The following is a 17,817-nucleotide window of genomic DNA, read 5'->3' as shown; positions in this document are numbered from 1 at the left end:
GACCACAGAGAGAGAACTGAGCGACTGAGCACACTGCAGTCTTTAAGATGCTAATATGAATGGCAACTCTAAGAAAACTGGCAAGTAGAGAGCACCTCCCAAACATCCTCCACCCTTGGAACCCTCTTCCATAGTGCATTTCTAAGGATGAATGATCCACAGAATATGCTTTGGAATATACCGGGAGAGACAAGAGTTTTAGCGTGAGCCCTTTTGGCTGGTCCTGCCATGGTTGGGCAATGAAGCTCTTCGGTCTAACAGTATTCCGTTGACCCTGCTATGGTTGCAATTCCCTAAAGACCACAGAAACAGCCAACTGCCGCTCCCTGGAGGCCACCAAAGACTGTCTCCTGGATACTAGTTATAAATCCAATCCCCCAAACCCACCACTGTGATACTACACCCCCCACCAGATCCTGCACGCATAGTGCCCCCCATCTCCACACATTGGATGGCAGACTGCTTCCCTGTCATTTGTAGAGGAGAATCCAGGAATGAAGGTTCCCACACTTACATTCCCACTGATCCAAAACTCAGGTGTAACTCAGGTGATACAATCAAAGATTTCATGAGCACTTTTGTCTCCCTTTATTTTATTTTTATTTTATTGGGTAGTCTGCTTGCAACTGGGAATGAAGGCATGAATAAGAGTCTCTGCAGAGGAATGATATCTTCCCTCCTCTCTAGGTGCTTACAGATGGGTGGGTGAGATGGATTTGTAAATGAGTGAGTTTAAAATACAGCGATAGTGTTCCATTAGTAGTATCTGCAAGTTGTTAAGGAAAATTGTGTTTTTTTTAGGTGAGCTCTACATTTGTTTTATGAAGGCAGGTCATTATAGAATTCTTGGGTTTGTTTTTTTTTTTTCTTTTTTTGGCTGCCCTACTAGGCATGTGGGATCTTAGCTCCCTGACCAGGGATTGAACCCATGCCCCCTCTTTGGGAGTTCAGCATCTTAACCTCTGAACAGCCAGGGAAGTCCCATTGGTCTTTCAGAATGCAGAAGTCTCTGAGATTCCTTTTTATTTCGTGTGGTGTGATATGTAGCTTTTCCTTTACGTTTGTCAACAAGAAACAAATATATCACAAATGACCCCCTTGCCCTTAAAAAGCTTGTTAAGTAAATTCACGTGCCTGGCAGGCGCACTGCTAAGTGCTGAGTGAAAAGCTCCCTCTGCTTCGACCACCTTTGTGGAACTCCTGAGCGGCTGGTCAAAGAGCTGATACTTAGCTGTAGGTTTTGACCTAAACTAACTCCTAGAGAATGAACAGAGCATATACAGCTTATGACTAAAGATAGCCTGCCTATCAGTGGTGTGGGGCCCTGTCTGCCCCTGGACCACCGCCCAGGAAGCCATCACTCAAGTTCCCACCTGTTCTGATACTTGGTTCTGAGTGCCCACCTGGCTAGGCTGGGGACCCAGTTATTTAGTCAAATACTAATCAAGGTGTCCCTGGGAAGGAATTATGTGAATTAATATCTACAATCAGTTGACTAAGGACAGAAGCTTACCCCTGAAAGTGCAGGTGGGCCTTGTCTAATCAGGTGAAAGGCCTAAGAGAGAAATTCTTCTTCAGGAGAAGAAACTCTGCCTGCAGACAGCAGTGTCAGCTCTGGCATGAGCTGCCAGCCTGCCAGCCTGCCCGTCAGATTTCACCCTTGGTCATGTGCAGGCTATCCACAAAGCCATGTGCCAGTTCCTTCAAAGAAATCTCGAGTGATTCTGTTCTGCTCTGACAAGGCTGACTGATCCATCATCCCTTACACACAGGTCTCTTGAGAGCCCCCAAGTGCACTGACCATCCCACCCCAAAGCCCTCCCACCCTCAGGCTAAAAGATCCTTGGAACTATCCCACAGTCTATCAGGGTTCAACTCTATCATGAATTAAATAAGCTGTAGCGGTTGGCCCCCCATGGGAACTTAACCATCACTTACCACATGATTTCCATATGAAAATACCTTCTGAATTCCAAAGGACACGTTTTTATTTAATAGACATTATCTATATAAGTTCATATCATCTTTATTCTTACCGTAAGTCCCTGAGTACACGTTCCTGTCCTCATATTTGAGAACTGTTGTGATTGTTCAGTCACTAAGTCATGTCTAATGCTTTTCAGGGAGCACACCAGGCTTCCCTGACCTTCACTGTCTCCTGGAGTTTGCTTAAATCCATGTCCATTGAGTCAGTGATGCTATCTAACCATCTCATCCTCTGCCACCCTCTTCTTTTGCTTGAATCATGAACCTGACATTCCAGTTTCCTATGCAATATTGTTCTTTACAGCATCAGACTTTCACCACCAGACACATCCACAACTGAGCATCATTTCTGCTTTGGCCCAACCACTTCATTCTTTCTGAAGCTATTTGTAACTGCCCTCTGCTCTTCCCCAGTAGCATACTGGACACCTGCCCTGGGGGGCCCATCTTCCAGTGTCCTATCTTTGTGCCTTTTCATACTATTTATAGGGTTCTCACAGCAAGAATACCGGAATGGTTTGCACTCCCTCCTCCCATGGACCATATCTTGTCAGAACTCTTCTCCATGACCTGTCCATCTTGGGTAGCCCCGCATGGCATGGCTTATAGCTTCATTAAGTTACACAAGCCCCTTAGCCACAGCAAAACTGTGATCCACGAAGGATGTGTTTGAGAATACTGGGGTTAAAAGAGACTAAGGTCGCGGACCAAAATCACACTTGCTAAGTAGTATCATTGGATTTGAACCCAGGCTTACCTGATTCCAGACTCCATACTACGTTCATTGCACTATGATTCTTCCCTATAAACGAAAAACTGTATGGTGGCAAAATATTCCATTTTCTTCTGTGCCATGTTTGTAGGTGTGCTGGGTGGAGAAGCATTTAGACATCACCTAACATTTATTCAGAGCTTACTATGTGCCAGGAGCTTATTTTAAAGATTCCTTTGAGAATTCCCTGGTGGTCTAGTGGTTAGGACTCTGCACTTTCACTGCAAGGGGCATGGGTTCAATTCCTGGTCGGGGAACTAAGATCACAAAAGGTATGCAGCATGGCCAAAATAATTGTTTTAATCTTAAACATATAGATAGAGCCTGGAGAAGGGATAGGCTACCCACTCCCGTATTCTTGCCTGGAGAATCCCCATGGACAGAGGTGCCTGGGGTCTGAAGTCCATGGTGTTGCAAAGAGTCAGACACAACCGAGTGACTAAGCACAACACAGCCTATAGATATAGAGATGGATAGATTCCTTTAATGAAACATTTAGGTTGAATTATATATCATTTCTATATTTGGATACTTCAAGATTCTAAAACATGTCATTCCTAATTATTTTTTGCCCCAGCCGATATATTTTGGTCATAGATATTTAATGAATTTTTCTCTCTTGTTCTTAAACGACAGAGATTTCACACTGACATCAAGTACCACATCAATTAGAACTAAAAGACAGGATTGTTGTAAGGCGAATGAAAGTGTTTCAATTTATTTATTTTAGTTTTTAAAAATGTTTTGAATCCCACAGCCTCTGGTCCTCGGAGGTTGATATAGAATAACATGCAAATACCTTTTCGTCTTGTTAATGGTTTCCTTCACCGTGCAAAACTTTGAAGTTTGACTAGGTCCCATTTGCTTACTTTTGGTTTTATTTTCCTTTCTCGAGGAAACAGATCCAAAATAATTATTGCTAAGACAGTGTCAGAGCGTACTGCCTGGGTTTTCTTCTAGGAGTTCTGTGTGTTACATTTCAAGGTGCAAACTACTAGGTATAAAATACCTACGTGTACAAGGGTGTAACATACAGCTTAGGGAATATAGCCAATATTTCATAACTTTACATGAAGTACAATCTATAAAACTATGGAATCGCTATTTATACATCTGAAACTAATATAACATTACAAGTCAAGTATATATCACATTTTTAAAAAAGAACATGCAAATACATTCAAGCATCAGGCTGCCAACTCTCACTCTGCACATATGGTACCAACCCAGCTGATGGCCTGACCTTCTAATTAGGCATCTCCAACCCTGGTCATTGTGTCCTCTGACTCTCAGCTATAGGGGGCCAATCAGAAAGACACTTCTGTTTGTCCTTATTTCTAAAGTTAAGAGAGCCACTGAAAAGTGTTCTTCTACAAAAACACAATCAGTAAATGGAAAGGTAACTAACAGTCAGAGTGCTTGATTCAAGGAGTCTTACTTCAGGGCCTCATAGCTGTCTGTCCAACAAGCAAGCACGGCTTAAGCATTTACTTTATAGAAGGTGCTTTGGGAGAAATGAAGATGGATCACAGTGTCTGTGATGAATAATGAGCATGGTGGGCTGTATACTGGATGGCCTAAAAAAAGCAGTGTTTTTCAAACCAGTAGCAGCAACCAATTAGTGATTGGTGAAATCAATACAGTGGGTCACAAACAACATTATTTTTAATTAAATAGAATACAATAGAAGAAAGTAGGAAAGGAGAGAGAGTACGTGACATGCAGAGAGGTTAAGTAGTTCTTTCTTTCAGTGGTGTATGTGCTTGTACTGCTTTCCAAAGTAAGATGTACTTCTTACTGTGAAACATATTCAAACACTTTAAAAGCTCCTGCTTTAGAGAGAAAAAAGAAAACAAAAGCCTTGGGCTCAAGAAGCTTGCAGCTTGCTGGGAAGATAAAGCTAATTAATGAACACAGAACTCTTTGGATAAAGGAGCTCATGACTCAGGGCTAAAATCAATCTTGCTGATTTCACATCCCCCATGGGATTGTTAGTGTGTTAGTGTTAGTTGCTCAGTCGTGTCTGACTCTTTGTGGCCCCATGGACTGTAGCCTGCTAGGCTCCTCCATCCATTGGATTTTCCAGGCAAGAATACTGGGGTGGGTTGCCATTTCCTTCTCCAGGGGATCTTCCCATCAGGGATCAAACCCAGGTCTCCCACACTGCAGGCAGATTCTTTACCATCTGAGCCACCCATGGGATTATGACCAGGGGAAAAATCACCATGACTGTTCATTACTCCTACGTCCTCCTCGAACTCTGGGCTCTCAGATTCCTGGACCACACACCTCGGGGACCTGTCTCAGATGTCCTGCTTGTTCCCCTCTGGTTCCTGAGGTTTCATCAATGCCCAGTGGACACAGCTCTTGGGCACTTCTCTATTCTGCGTGGGTCATCTCATCATCCTCAGAGCTTTAAATACCATGGGAATGCCCATATTTGGTTTTCCAGAGACATTGTCCAAACTCCTAGGCTTGCATACCCAGGTCCCCATTCAACCTCTCTACTGAGATGTCTCCTGGGATACATCTGAATATACCAACTGAATACATCCCCAGATGAACTCCTAATCTTTTCCCCCCATCTGAACCTCCCTTAGGCCTCCTCATCTCAGCTGATGGGAATTCAATCCATCCACTGATGAGGCCAAAACCCTTGGAGTATTCATAACTCACTTTCTCAATGAGACCTTTCGTGACCATGCACACCCCTCAATACTGCACAGCCCGCCAGGCTCCCTCTTCCACAGGCACCCTCTGGTCCCCTCCCCTGCTTCCTGCTTCTCCATAGCACACATTCATAACTCCTCCTACCCTCAATCCCATATCCAAATCATCATTAAGAAACCTACTGGCAGGCTTCCCTGTTGGCTCAGTGGTAAAGAATCTGGCTGCCAACGCAAGAGATACAGGTTCAGTCCCTTTTCCAGGAAGACCCCACATGCCATGGAGCAACTAAGCCGGGCACAACTGTTGAGCCTGTGCTCTAGAGCCTGCAAACTGTAACTTCTGAGGCCCACATGCCATGTAACCCATGCTCAGCAACAAGAGAAGCCACCACAATGAGAAGCCAACGCATGGCAACAAAGAGCCCCCACTGGCCACAGCTAGAGAAAAGCCTGCACAGCAGCGAAGACCCAGCACAGCCATAAAGAAGTAAAAGTATTTTAAAAAAAACAAAACCACCACCGGCCCCATTTTACCTTCCCCCATTACCACATCCGCCTCTACCTCCACTGCAGTCTGGATCCATGCATGAGCGCCACACACTGTCCCTCTGACCCTATCAGCCCATACCCTCCCCTAGCTATTCTCAACCAGCACCTGAAGTGGTCCTTTTAAGCCAGAGTGTATCCATCTCTCATCAAAGCCTCCAATCTCTTCCCATCTCACCCTGAGTCAAAGCCACAGCCGTCACTGTGGCCTGCAAAGCCCAGATGAACTGCACCCCTTTCCTGCCTGTCAGTCATCACACACAGCTGTGCTCACCTTCCGTCTCCTCTCCCTCCACTCCCACCCGGCCTCCCCTCAGGACCTTCACGCTTCTTTCATCCTCAAGCACTCGTCCTGCAGACCTCAGGGCTAATCCCCCAATCCTACCTGATCTTTACCCTGAGGTCCACCTTCTCAGTGAGACCGTCCATGACCATGCACACCCTTCAGTACTGCATATCCGGCCAGGCTCCCTCCTCCACAGGCACCCCCTGGTCCCCTCCCCAGCTTCCTGTTTCTCCACAGCACACTCCATCTAACTTACATTCTATCTTATCAATGTCCATTTTCCTCGTTCCCCACGAAGGCAGATTATTTTTCTGTTTATACATTGCCATGTCCCGAGTGGATAAACAGCACCTATTTCACAGTAATGTGCACTGAAGAATAAATATGCATTTAATAAGTGAATGAATATTTTTACAACATTTTGAAAAAAAGTCACAGAAGAAATGGTACTTTTACCTCCAGCTTAACCACTAAGCAAAGAAAAAGAGCATCGTCATAAAGTTTGCTTTAAGAAACCTCACCTCAAACCCTGCAATGAGTACTCCGGGTGGAACATGCCCTTTCAGTGGACCTTGAGCTAGTTTGGAAATCCAGGTCGAGGTAGCTGTTGGATGGATGCATCTATCACTCTTATCTGTGCACAGGCCTTAGTGACAACTCCGGTTAGTTCTAGATATCTTGCTGCCTGGAGGACGTGGGTTGAAATACAGGCTTAAAGAGCAGATCCTCAGGAGACCGTTTTCCCATCCAATGATGATGGAAGTGGAATACTTCATGTTACACGTGTGCAAAGGACACTTAGAATATTCGATTCTTTATAGATTCACGTAATTTGAAAGATGATGGTATCATTATATTAAACAGTATTCAGAAGGGAAGCATTCTATTTTGGCCCATTTGAATGCATTACACTTTGAGGTGTTGTAACTTGGAATAAAAAGTCCAAACAGCACCAAGACGGAGTAGTAAACAGACAATAGTGGTAAAACACAGAAAATGTCTACTTGGGTCTCTTCTTAAATCTATTGAGTTTTTTGAAAAATAGATGTCAAATAGCTCAGTGAATTATTCACAAGTGTAATAATTTATAGCCTCATCTGAGAAACTTAGTGTCCCCAAATTTATGCTAAAGAAAAATATTTGCTGAAATTCAATTCAAAACTCATAATTTTGAAGTTAAGTATTAATACTGGAAATGATGGACTTGATATTTCATTGACTGTAAATGGGCTCTAACATTTGTTCCCAAGATTATCAGACTTTTAATTTCTAAGGGTGTGAGAGTTCTAAGGGTGTGGATGTGAGAGTTGGACTATAAAGAAAGCTGAGCACCAAAAAATTGATGCTTTTGAACTGTGGTCTTGGAGAAGACACTTGAGAGTCCCTTGGACAACAAGGAGATCCAACCAGTCCATCCTAAAGGAGATCAGTCCTGAATATTCATTGGAAGGACTGATGCTGAAGCTGAAACTCCAATACTTTTGCCACCTGATGTGAAGAACTGACTCATTTGAAAAGCCCCTGATGCTGAGAAAGATTGAAGGCAGGAGGAGAAGGGGATGACAGAGGATGAGATGGTTGGATGGCATCATCAACTCGATGGACATGAGTTTGAGTAAACTCTGGGATTTGGTGATGGACAGGGAGGCCTGGCGTGCTGCGATTCATGGGGTCGCAAAGAGTCGGACACGACTGAGCAACTGAACTGAACTGAAGTTCTAAGGGAAAAGATGCTCATAGCGTTTGACAAGGACTGGGTTCTCCGTGGGCTTCCCAGGTGGCGCTAGTGGTAACGAACCTGCCTGCCAGTGCAGAAGACTTAAGAGACATGGGTTCAATCCTTAGGTTGAGAGGATCCCTTGGAGGAGGGTGTGGAAACCCACTCCAGTATTCTTCCCTGGAGAATCCCCATGGACAGAGGAGCCTGGCAGGCTACAGTCCATTGGGTCACATAAGTCAGATACGACTGAAGTGTTAGAAAGCATGCATGGGGTCTCCACACACACTGGGAGATTTATAAAAATTTAGCCAACACTAAAGTTCAGTTTTGATAGATGGTTTTTCTACACCTGGGCTTCTATTGACCCCAGGAGGAAGATTACTAACCTTCTACCCATATCTCTGCTTGTGAACAACAGACACAGAATTCTGGTTTACCTCAGAGGATTCAAGTTATGGAACTATATAGCACAGACACCTACACACTAGTGACTGCAAAAATAATGGAAAAAGATGATGGCTCAACTAGTCATGCCAACCAACAGACATGCCTCCAGTACATCAGAAAGACATATTAGCAATGAATGGTTGCTTTAGAAACTAAGACAGGGCTCTAAATTAGCTTATCTTCTATATAGTCAGTGAAACTAAATATATTTATTATAGACCTAAACCCTCTGTTGTTTTTATCTTGCTATCTATTAAAATATCTGTGTTCTTGCTCATATTTCACTAAAACTTGTAGCCAGCTATTACTGCTGGGTGACGGGCGTTCTGTGAACATTACTTTTGAAAGTCTTTTGGTTCTTTCAAGCAACTGTCACCATCTGTCATGGGCTTCAAAATGTTATAGCACTGGGGACTTCTCTGGCAGTCCAGTGGTTAAGCCTCCACACTTCCACTGTGGGGGACATGGGTTTAATCCCTAGACAAGGAACTAAGATTCTGCATGTGCTAAGTCGCTTCAGTTATGTCCAACTCTTTGCAACCCTATGGACTGCAGCCCCCCAGGCTCCTCCATCCATGGCTAGAATACTGGAATGGGTTGCCATGCCCTCCTCCAGGGGATCGTCCTGACCCGGGGATTGAACCTGAATCTCTGACGTCTCCTGTATTGGCAGGCGAGTTCTTTACCTCTGAATGCCACTTAGCAAAAAAAGGAAAAAAAAAAAGGTTATAGCATTGTATCCCCTAGCAACTTAATGCTTGAGTTTTATGTTTAATGGAAAATTACTAAGTTTTGAAACTTGCAGTCAGCAGGATGATATGATAAAAAGAGCATAGAAATTTGAGTGAGACAAATGTGGCTTTCAATTCTATGATTTACTAGCTGTAAAATTTAGAGTACGTTATTTAATACCAGTAAGTCTCAATTTTATCATCTTTTCAATGTAAAGAATAACAACACTGGAGTTTTGTATAATATTACATGAGAGAAAGTTTGTGTAGCAGGGATTATAAAATGGCTACCAGCAGGTCCTAAGGCTCATTGCTCCCCTATAGATGCACTGAAGGAGAGGAAACATCTTTGTCCCAGATCCCAAGCCAAGGTCCAGAGGTGCTGGCTGATTGAACAGGCTGAGGCCAAACACGTAGTGCTGGAAGATATGATAAGCCAGCTCTTCTGCTACTCCTGAAACACGTGGACATGTGGAGGGAGCAAGGTTTCCCCCAAGCAAAACCATGGGGATGTGATGACAAGAATCAGAAGTAGCAAAACCCACAGATGTTCCCTACAATCGAAATACAGGGTGGGCAATGAATAAAAATTCATTGTCCTCCCCTGTCCTCATATCATACCAGTATATACTGTATCGTAGTTACTTTCTTGCTGTGGTATCACAAGGGTCTTCCCAGATCGTACCTGCTTTGACATCAACATCCCCTTGGTAATATTTTCTACCGGCTCCTGAAGAGCAGTGGCTCCTTCCCCTCCTTTGAGGGCTCACAGACCTTGCCCCTCTGTATTTCTGCTGCAGACCCATTTCCCAGCACAGATCCATTCAACTCCAAAGGAACAGCTTCACCACCAAGAAGAGGATTGATATGAACTATTGAATACAAGCCCAGTAGGCAACACAGAGGCACTAAAATGTAATACTTAATCCAGCTTGATTTGTTTTAAAGCTGTTTTTACTCTTTTCTTTCATCCATCCCCAGATTTGTCTGATCCACTTAAAACTTGTCAACCCCTTTGAGACCAGACTGTGTTTTGTAAAACGTTTTTGGTGTAGCTCCCTGGCACCTGCTCTGGTGCGTGGTACCCTGTAGATACCTGCAAATGTTCACGGGTGAGACCAGCTCTGTAGGGTAACAGTGAGTGAATTACCACTGAAGAGCACTATTACAAAGTTCTATTCAAGGGCATCTGTGTTGTTGTATGGCAGAAAGTAATACAACACTGTAAAATTTTTTTTTAATTTTAAAAAGTAACTATAAAAAATGTTATTTGGAAAAAGATGTGGCAAAGGGTATTAACCCTATATGTGGAGTCTAAAACGAAATGATACAAATGAATTTACTTGCAAAACAGAAAAGAGACTCACCGACTTAGAGAATGAACTTAATGGTTGCTGCAAGGAAAGGATGAGTGGAAGAGAGAGTTAGGGAGTTTGGGATGGACATGCACACACCGCTGTATTTTAAATGGAAAACAGCACAGGGAACTAGTACCAATGTACAGCACAGGGAACTCTGCTCAGTGTTTATGTGATCACCTCTGTGGGATAAGGAGTTTGGGGGAGAATGGATACATGTATATGTATAGCTGAGTCCCTTTGCTCGTCACCTGAAACTATCACAACATCGGCTATTCCCCAATGCAAAATAAAAAGTAAAAAAAAAAAAAAGAAAAAATAATTTTACCCAGGGGAAAAAAAGGAGGTAGGTATTTACTCCTGTCCTTAAAAGGTAATATTTTAGGCAATCTGGAAGCAAATTAAGTTTTACACCAGCTTCGGGGTGCAAGGGGAGTTGGAAAGGGCGGTTGCCAGGGAAATCTGCTTGCAAAACACCAATCAGGCCTTGGGATCTACACATCGTGTAATTGTAATTTTCCTATTCTTGCTCTTTTTTTTTTTTTCCTGCTTTTGCTCTGAGAAGAGCAAGCTAAAAAGGCTACAGGGACATTTATGCCAAGTCGCTTTTGTCAAGTTGAAAGCTGTGTGGAGCAGGAAGGCAGTTCTGCCAGCTGCAAAGAAGATGCAAAGGAGCAGAGTGAGTAGGGAATCTGAGAGCTCACTAAAAGTGCTTAGAAGGCCAGTGCATCCCAGCCATTTCCGTACAGAGTACAGAGCAAGGCTGGACCCTGAAACCCAGGGCGAAGTCTTCTTACAAATGCTGAAAAGCTACCAGAGTGCTTGGAGGCCCCCATAGCACCCTTGGGAGTGTGGCTGTCCTGCAGGTGTTCTGGTTCCCCAAAAACTGCCCATGCATTTCAAGTAAAAATCGATAACAATCATTGGTAAGGGTACCACAAAATGATGATGAAGCAATGCTACTGTATCTCATAATTATATTCCACACTTATTATTTTATTATTATTTTAAAACTTTTATCTGTGCTAGCCAGTTAGGGATTAGATAATATGTATGCTTATTTTTTTAAGATTTTTTTTCTTGATGTGAACCACTTTTTGAAGTCTTAATTGAATTTTTTTTACAATTGAATTTTTTAGCCTCTGTTTTATCTTTTGGCCACAAGGCATGTGGGATCTTAGCTCCCAGTGCAGGGATTGAACCCGCTCCCCCTGCACTGAAAGGTGAAGTCCCAACCACTAGACCACCAGGGAAGTCCCTGTATGCTTATTTTAATAGTGACTTTTTTTTTGTACATTTTTGGAAAAATACAGAGTGTGGGAGCATGAACTCCATTTTTAAGTTTATTTGTCCATGCACTCAATCAACATGCCTTCCTCAGAGGTGGGGTAATACACTCAAAGCTTTGTCATCAGAGAGATACAGATTCTTATTTGTGATGATGACCTTGGGCAGGTCAGTCCAGCTTTCTGAGTCTTAGTTTTGCAGCAGTAAAGTAGAAATGGGAGCGTCTGTTTCACAGGACAGCTAGCGGGATTAAAATAGAGTCACAAGGTATCAGCTCCAGCCCTAGAATGCAAGATTATTCCATAAATATCAGGTCCTCAGCTCTCCTTTCCTAAGTACAGGCTCTTCTCCTGTTTACCTTTCCTCATCAGGCTCAGGAAATGTCAAACAGGTTGACCCCCCTCAGCCATAGCCACATGCCCTTATTTGCCTCTTTACTTTAATTGAAATACTCAATTGTTGAAGAAATCAACAACTGCTAAAGGGTAGCCCTGCAAAGATAACCCTATTATTGACACCCACCATTTTAATCACAGCTCTTCCTTGCCATATCGTCTTTATTTCTACCTAATGAACCAAATGCCAGAGTTATCTATTCCAGCTTCTTTGGTCCCTAATGAAATAGAAACTTGCTTTAAATTTACCTCTGTCTTAGGTTTATGTGTTTTCCTCCCCAGTCTCTACAGTCCAGAACTGCTCACAGAATGGCCCCAGCCTCCCCTGGTATATTTCAGGATACATGCTCCATTTCAGCTGTCCCGGCTTTCTAAGTGTCTGCATTCCTTTTGTGGCTCTCAGATTTCCCCAAATCTCACGCATTTCCATCACCCCAAACCGCACCATCCAACGTCCCATCCTGAGATAATCCACTCTCGAGGAGTCACTCGCACATGGCTTCATCTCCCAGCCATCGTCTTCCAGCCCATCGCTGGCACAGAATGTCTGACTCTGTCTACTTTGAGTTAGACTCTATGACAGCAGCTCAGCCACACCTCATGCACATTGGAAGGGCCTATTAAAATAAGCCTTTCCATGTCTACAATAGTATTTCTTATATTTCAAGGCATGTCATTCTTTATGAATTTTTTTCCTCCAGAGAGAGTTTAAACTCTCAGAAGTTGTTGTCTTATCTGAAATGTGTTCTTCAGATGATTATGAAATGACAGCTGGGGGCTTTCCAGGTGGCTCAGTGGTAAAGAATCGCAGGAGATGTGGGTTCGATCCCTGGGTCAGGAAGATTCCCTGGAGGAGAAAATGGCAACCCCTTCCAGTATTCTTGCCTGGAAAATCCCTTGGACAGAGGAGCCTGGTGGGCTGCGGTCCACGGGGTCACAAAGAGTCAGACACGACTGAAGCACACAGGCGCACAGAATGACAGTTGTTCCTCCCAAAACAACCAAGATCTAAATATAGAGGGGGAAAAAAATCTCTGGACTGTGTACAGCAGACCCCTCCTTGGGCACAGTGTCTCTCTGAACGAACTACAACCCCTCTAAACTTCAGTTTCTTTATTTCATAAGCTGAGATTATAATACTTACTCTTCTTATCCTTCAAGGCAGTTATAATGGTCATGAGACTGTGTAAACTTATGGGTTTTTGCAAAAGCATGACATAAAAGAATGCTAATTATTATTAATCTGATCAGTATGAAATACGAATATTACATCCTATCATCACTATCCCAGAATACACCCATTCTTATTCTTATTTTGTACATATTCTTTAAAGGGCTGTTGGATTGCTTTCTGAGATCCATATTTTTTCACATTTTAGCATCTTTGATATTGGAATGTATCATGTAATCTATAGAGTGTCAGAGTTTAATTGGTGGTATTTCTTTCTTAGTGATACAAAAAATATTGAGGAGCTTGCACTGGTATCTTGGATTCAGTCAACCTGGGCATTTGGAGCTTAGGGGAAAGTGGAGGAAGGGTAAAAGCAGAAGTACCTTGTCTATTCAGAATGGAGATTCTATTAACCAAGCGGGGATAAGATAACCACTCCCCCACCCAAAAAAACATCAGCCAAGAGTTTGAGACATTCAGAAAGAAGAAATTACCTTGAATGATACCACTTTGTGGGAGGAGATTTTTTAAGGACCCCCAGGTTATTAAACTTTAGCTCACAGGTCTCCTGGAACTAGTATAACACTATTTCAACTGAGTTTTGGGAAACCTAAAAAAAAGTTGGCAGTATCACAGGAATAGTCCACTTCCAAAGATCTTAGAAGAGAGATAAATACGTTTTTGAGATGGTAGGCCAATTTAGGAGAGATAATGTTTACTATAGGAAATATAAATATAATACAATAATACATTTTATAATTTTCCTATATATGAAATTTTTAAAATAATTTTCTCTTGTTGCATTATGAGGGCCCATCATTCAGTGCCCATGACACTATTTCAACTAAGAAAGCATCTTTATTCTGTACTTAGAGGATGACAGCAGCTAGATATGGTCATTCCTTGTCAGAGATAGGTCTTCTGTCCTCCTGAACCATGACATAGGGTTTAAAGTATAGTCTGGCTATCTCTAAAATAGAAAAATGCACGCTAATCCTCATTTTGTTCTCTCAAAAATAAAATTCTCCACTGCAGTTTCATGCTTAAACATTTGCATTTAAAAACAAATAATCCTCCTCCTCTCTAACCCATAACTATGGTTAAACTCTTAACTTTTATCAGGAGAAGGGCATGGCAACCCACTCCAGTATTCTTGCCTGGAGAATCCCATGGACGAGGAACCTGGTGGGGTCACAAAGAGTCGGACATGATGGAAGCGACTTAGCATGCATGCATGCACCATTTATTGCAATTTCTTTTAGCATTTGCTGGATCTAACTGCCCCGCCAAGCTCCTTCAGGCAATCAGGACTTCTAGCTTGCCTGTCATCAACAAGTGTCCAGGCCACTCCGCTGTCTGCTCCAGTTTCCCTTTGTTATTAAGACAAAGACTTCCATTTTGTAAACCACGAGGAACAGTAGTAGGAAGACCTTCTCAGAGAGCTGCTGCTGCTGCTGCTAAGTCGCTTCAGTCATGTCCAACTCTGTGTGACCCCAGAGATGGCAGCCTACCAGGCTCTTCTGTCGCTGGGATTTTCCAGGCAAGAACACCGGAGTGGGTTTTTTCCGTGGATTTATCTGAAGCTTTTCTCTCCGACCAAGTGACGCAGAAGGACACAGCAGCCTTGACTAGATCACAGTGTAGCTGCAGCAACTGATAGTTCATGCTCTGGGCCCGTGGACAAACTAGTGTGCTTTTCTTTGAAAACACTGTAACCAACCACTGCCTCTCTTTTGTTTCTGAGGGTAAGAGACTCATAATAAAAACAGTTGCTCAACTGTAGCAACTTTACTGGCCCTGATTGTTCAGCAACAGTACTTCTCTTCTCTAACGTCTTGATGTTCAGATTTCCTTACATTTTTCCTGGAGCTAGTTTCTGTATTAGTTTACATGTATTGTAATAATTGTAAAATTGTAATTGTAGGTTTCTCTCAGCATCCATAAACTTCTTCAGGTGTTCTCATTTGAAAAATATGTTTAATTGAAACATATACACATTAAATACTTCCCAGGTGGTTCTCTTAGCAACAATTACAGCCTGTTTCTAGTGTAAGACCAAGTTTCTACCATAAACTAACTTTGGGGGGAAAAAACCACCTAAAGAAAAATTTGCCATGTTTTGTTTCATAAGCAATATGAGCTAATGAGGTGTCATTGGTCTCTAACATATTTCAGGGAGCCATGCTTATAAGCTGTGCATCAGTGCTGAGAAACTGCAAGTGTTGGCTGCATCCTCTATGACCCTGAGCTGTACCAACTTAATTTATAAAATGTAATTACTGAGCCAATAATGAGGTACTGAATATGATCGTATCTCTGCAGTGACTCACCTGCCAATGGAAGGAAAACAAGACTGTTCTCAACATTTATAATTTCCCTAAGAAGTATCCCTGTTGCCATGGTGATGTTGATGCTTTTTAGCTCAAAAAGCAAGAACTCCACATTGTTACTGCCATAATTGATAAATGGCAAATGGATCAGGCATGATGGCTGTGAAGGTGTCATGGGACTATAGTTGTTCAGTTCTGTAGGCACCATGAGATCAGAGACAGAAAGAGAACATCAAATACGGTCTCAGCAAGACATAGGAGCTGTAGGGCTGGAACTCTTCCCCTTCGTAGCTGAGATTTTAGGCAAGTTACCTAACCTCATTTTCCTCATTTGTAAAATGGGGCTAATAATCATGATACCCTTAGCTGTGTGGATCAAATGAGTTAACACTTACAAAGCATTTAGAACAGAGCCTGCACACAGGACTCATGATTTGAGTTTGTTAAAATAAGCTGCATAGTGAAGCTTAACCAAACTTCACTGGTAGTTTTCAGCCTTAGAACCTGCAAATCACTGTTTTCAGGTCCAGGAATGGTAGCATCTCTTCAGTCTGACGTTTCTAGATATTGCAAGCTTTCAAACAGTTAAACGTATGAGTTAAGGAGGAAGGAATAGTTTGCTTTTTTTCCAGCGAGTATTCTCAGTTCCTGGAAACTATGACTTAGAAATCAATGTCTATTCTGTACATGTGTGTCATTGTAGACAATTTCATTAACACATTGTAGACAATTTTATTATTTTTAATAAAATTATTAACACAATCTTATTAGATTTAAAATTCATGTTATTAATCATACATTTTAGATTAAGTAAACTCTGATCTTTGAATTAAACCAAAACTGCTTTGAATTCCAGTGCTGCCATTTCTTAGCTGTGTGTTCTCAGGCAGATTTCTTAAGTCCTCTGAGCTTCTGCTTCTCATTTGAGAAATTCAAAAAAATAGAGTTGTTATGTTGATGAAATAAGATCCTGTAAGCAAACTGCGTAGCATACTTAGATGTTAATAATGAAACAGCATTATTTAATGGATAATCAGTAAATATTGGGTTGGCCAATAAGTTCATTTGTTAAGATGTTACGGAAAACACCAGATGAACTTTTGGCCAATCCAGCAGTTAGCATGAAAATATTAAATACTTTTTTTACCTTCCCATTGCCAACGTGGCCACTTCTAGGAGCCCTTCCTGGATCCTCCTTCTCCATCACCATTATATCACTCCTGTTTCCAGTGTCTCCTTAGCTCATACTCCATTTACGGGACCACATCTGAGGCTTGGTAACACGTTGACTCGGAACTGTTCCCAAACTTTTGTCTGCTTTGTCTTCTTATCTCCGTTATCAGCATGTTGAGGGCAAGAGGCAGCCTCCTTGGTTTCTGGTCTCTTAATTAAGCCCTGTGTCCCGTTCTGTGCACAGTCCATAGGTTATTCATTATATCTTAATGGATAAAAAGAGTGGCCATTGTTACGTATTTTTTTATTTAACAGATGGAGGAGGAATGAGATCCTAGTGTGGATCCACACTGAACTGTGCTGTGCTGTGCTTAGTCACTCAGTCGTGTCCGACTCTTTGCAACTCCACGGACTGTAGCCCGCCAGGCTCCTCTGTCCATGGAATTTTCCAGATAAGAATCCTGGAGTGGGTAGCCACTCCCTTCTCCAGGGGATCTTCCTGAACCCAGGAACCAAGCGCAAGGCTCCAACATTGCAGGGGGATTCTTTTACCCATCTGATCCACCAGGGAAGCCCTAAGAACTAAAAATAAGGTCAGAAACAAGCCTTTCTGGCATAGGATGGTGCCCTGATGAACTCAAAGGAAATGATTGCTTTGGGTGGGCCAAAAAGTTCATTCGGTTTTAAATAAAAATAAAAAGACATATTTTTCATTTTCACCCAGAACTTTATTGAACAGCATATTCACTAACTGAAGAAACTCTTCTGGCCAACCCAATAGAAAGACAAATGAGCCATGTACTGAGAACATTATCTTGTGGGTTCCTCACAATTAGGGACTTGGAGCAGGATCCAACAAAGCAAGAGGAAAAGAACAGCTAAGTAGTGGCTAAATCGGGTAAGTAGGGTAATCAGAAAGACAGTGTGTGGGTACGTGGGTGTGTAG

The 17,817-nt window shown here is 42.5% G+C and overlaps 1 protein-coding gene across 15 annotated transcripts in view; it reads left to right on the top strand.

Annotated features, from left to right (window-relative positions):
- DLGAP1 (DLG associated protein 1) overlaps positions 1–17,817 on the top strand; it is a 791,650-nt gene that overhangs the window by 546,249 nt on the left and 227,584 nt on the right. For 4 of the 15 annotated variants that reach the window (XM_060405424.1, XM_060405425.1, XM_060405426.1 and 1 more), the window contains exon 2: positions 11,081–11,194. The exons of the other annotated variants lie outside the window; for them this stretch is intronic. In XM_060405424.1, the coding sequence (XP_060261407.1) occupies positions 11,081–11,194 (114 nt within the window). The remainder of the gene's footprint in view (positions 1–11,080; positions 11,195–17,817) is intronic. 15 annotated transcript variants of the gene reach the window in all.

The sequence above is a fragment of the Ovis aries genome, chromosome 23 (genome assembly GCF_016772045.2).
Source record: "Ovis aries strain OAR_USU_Benz2616 breed Rambouillet chromosome 23, ARS-UI_Ramb_v3.0, whole genome shotgun sequence".
Classification (NCBI taxonomy): domain Eukaryota; kingdom Metazoa; phylum Chordata; class Mammalia; order Artiodactyla; family Bovidae; genus Ovis; species Ovis aries.
The sequence above is the reverse complement of the archived record's forward strand: the minus strand, read 5'-3'. Positions and strand labels throughout refer to the sequence as shown.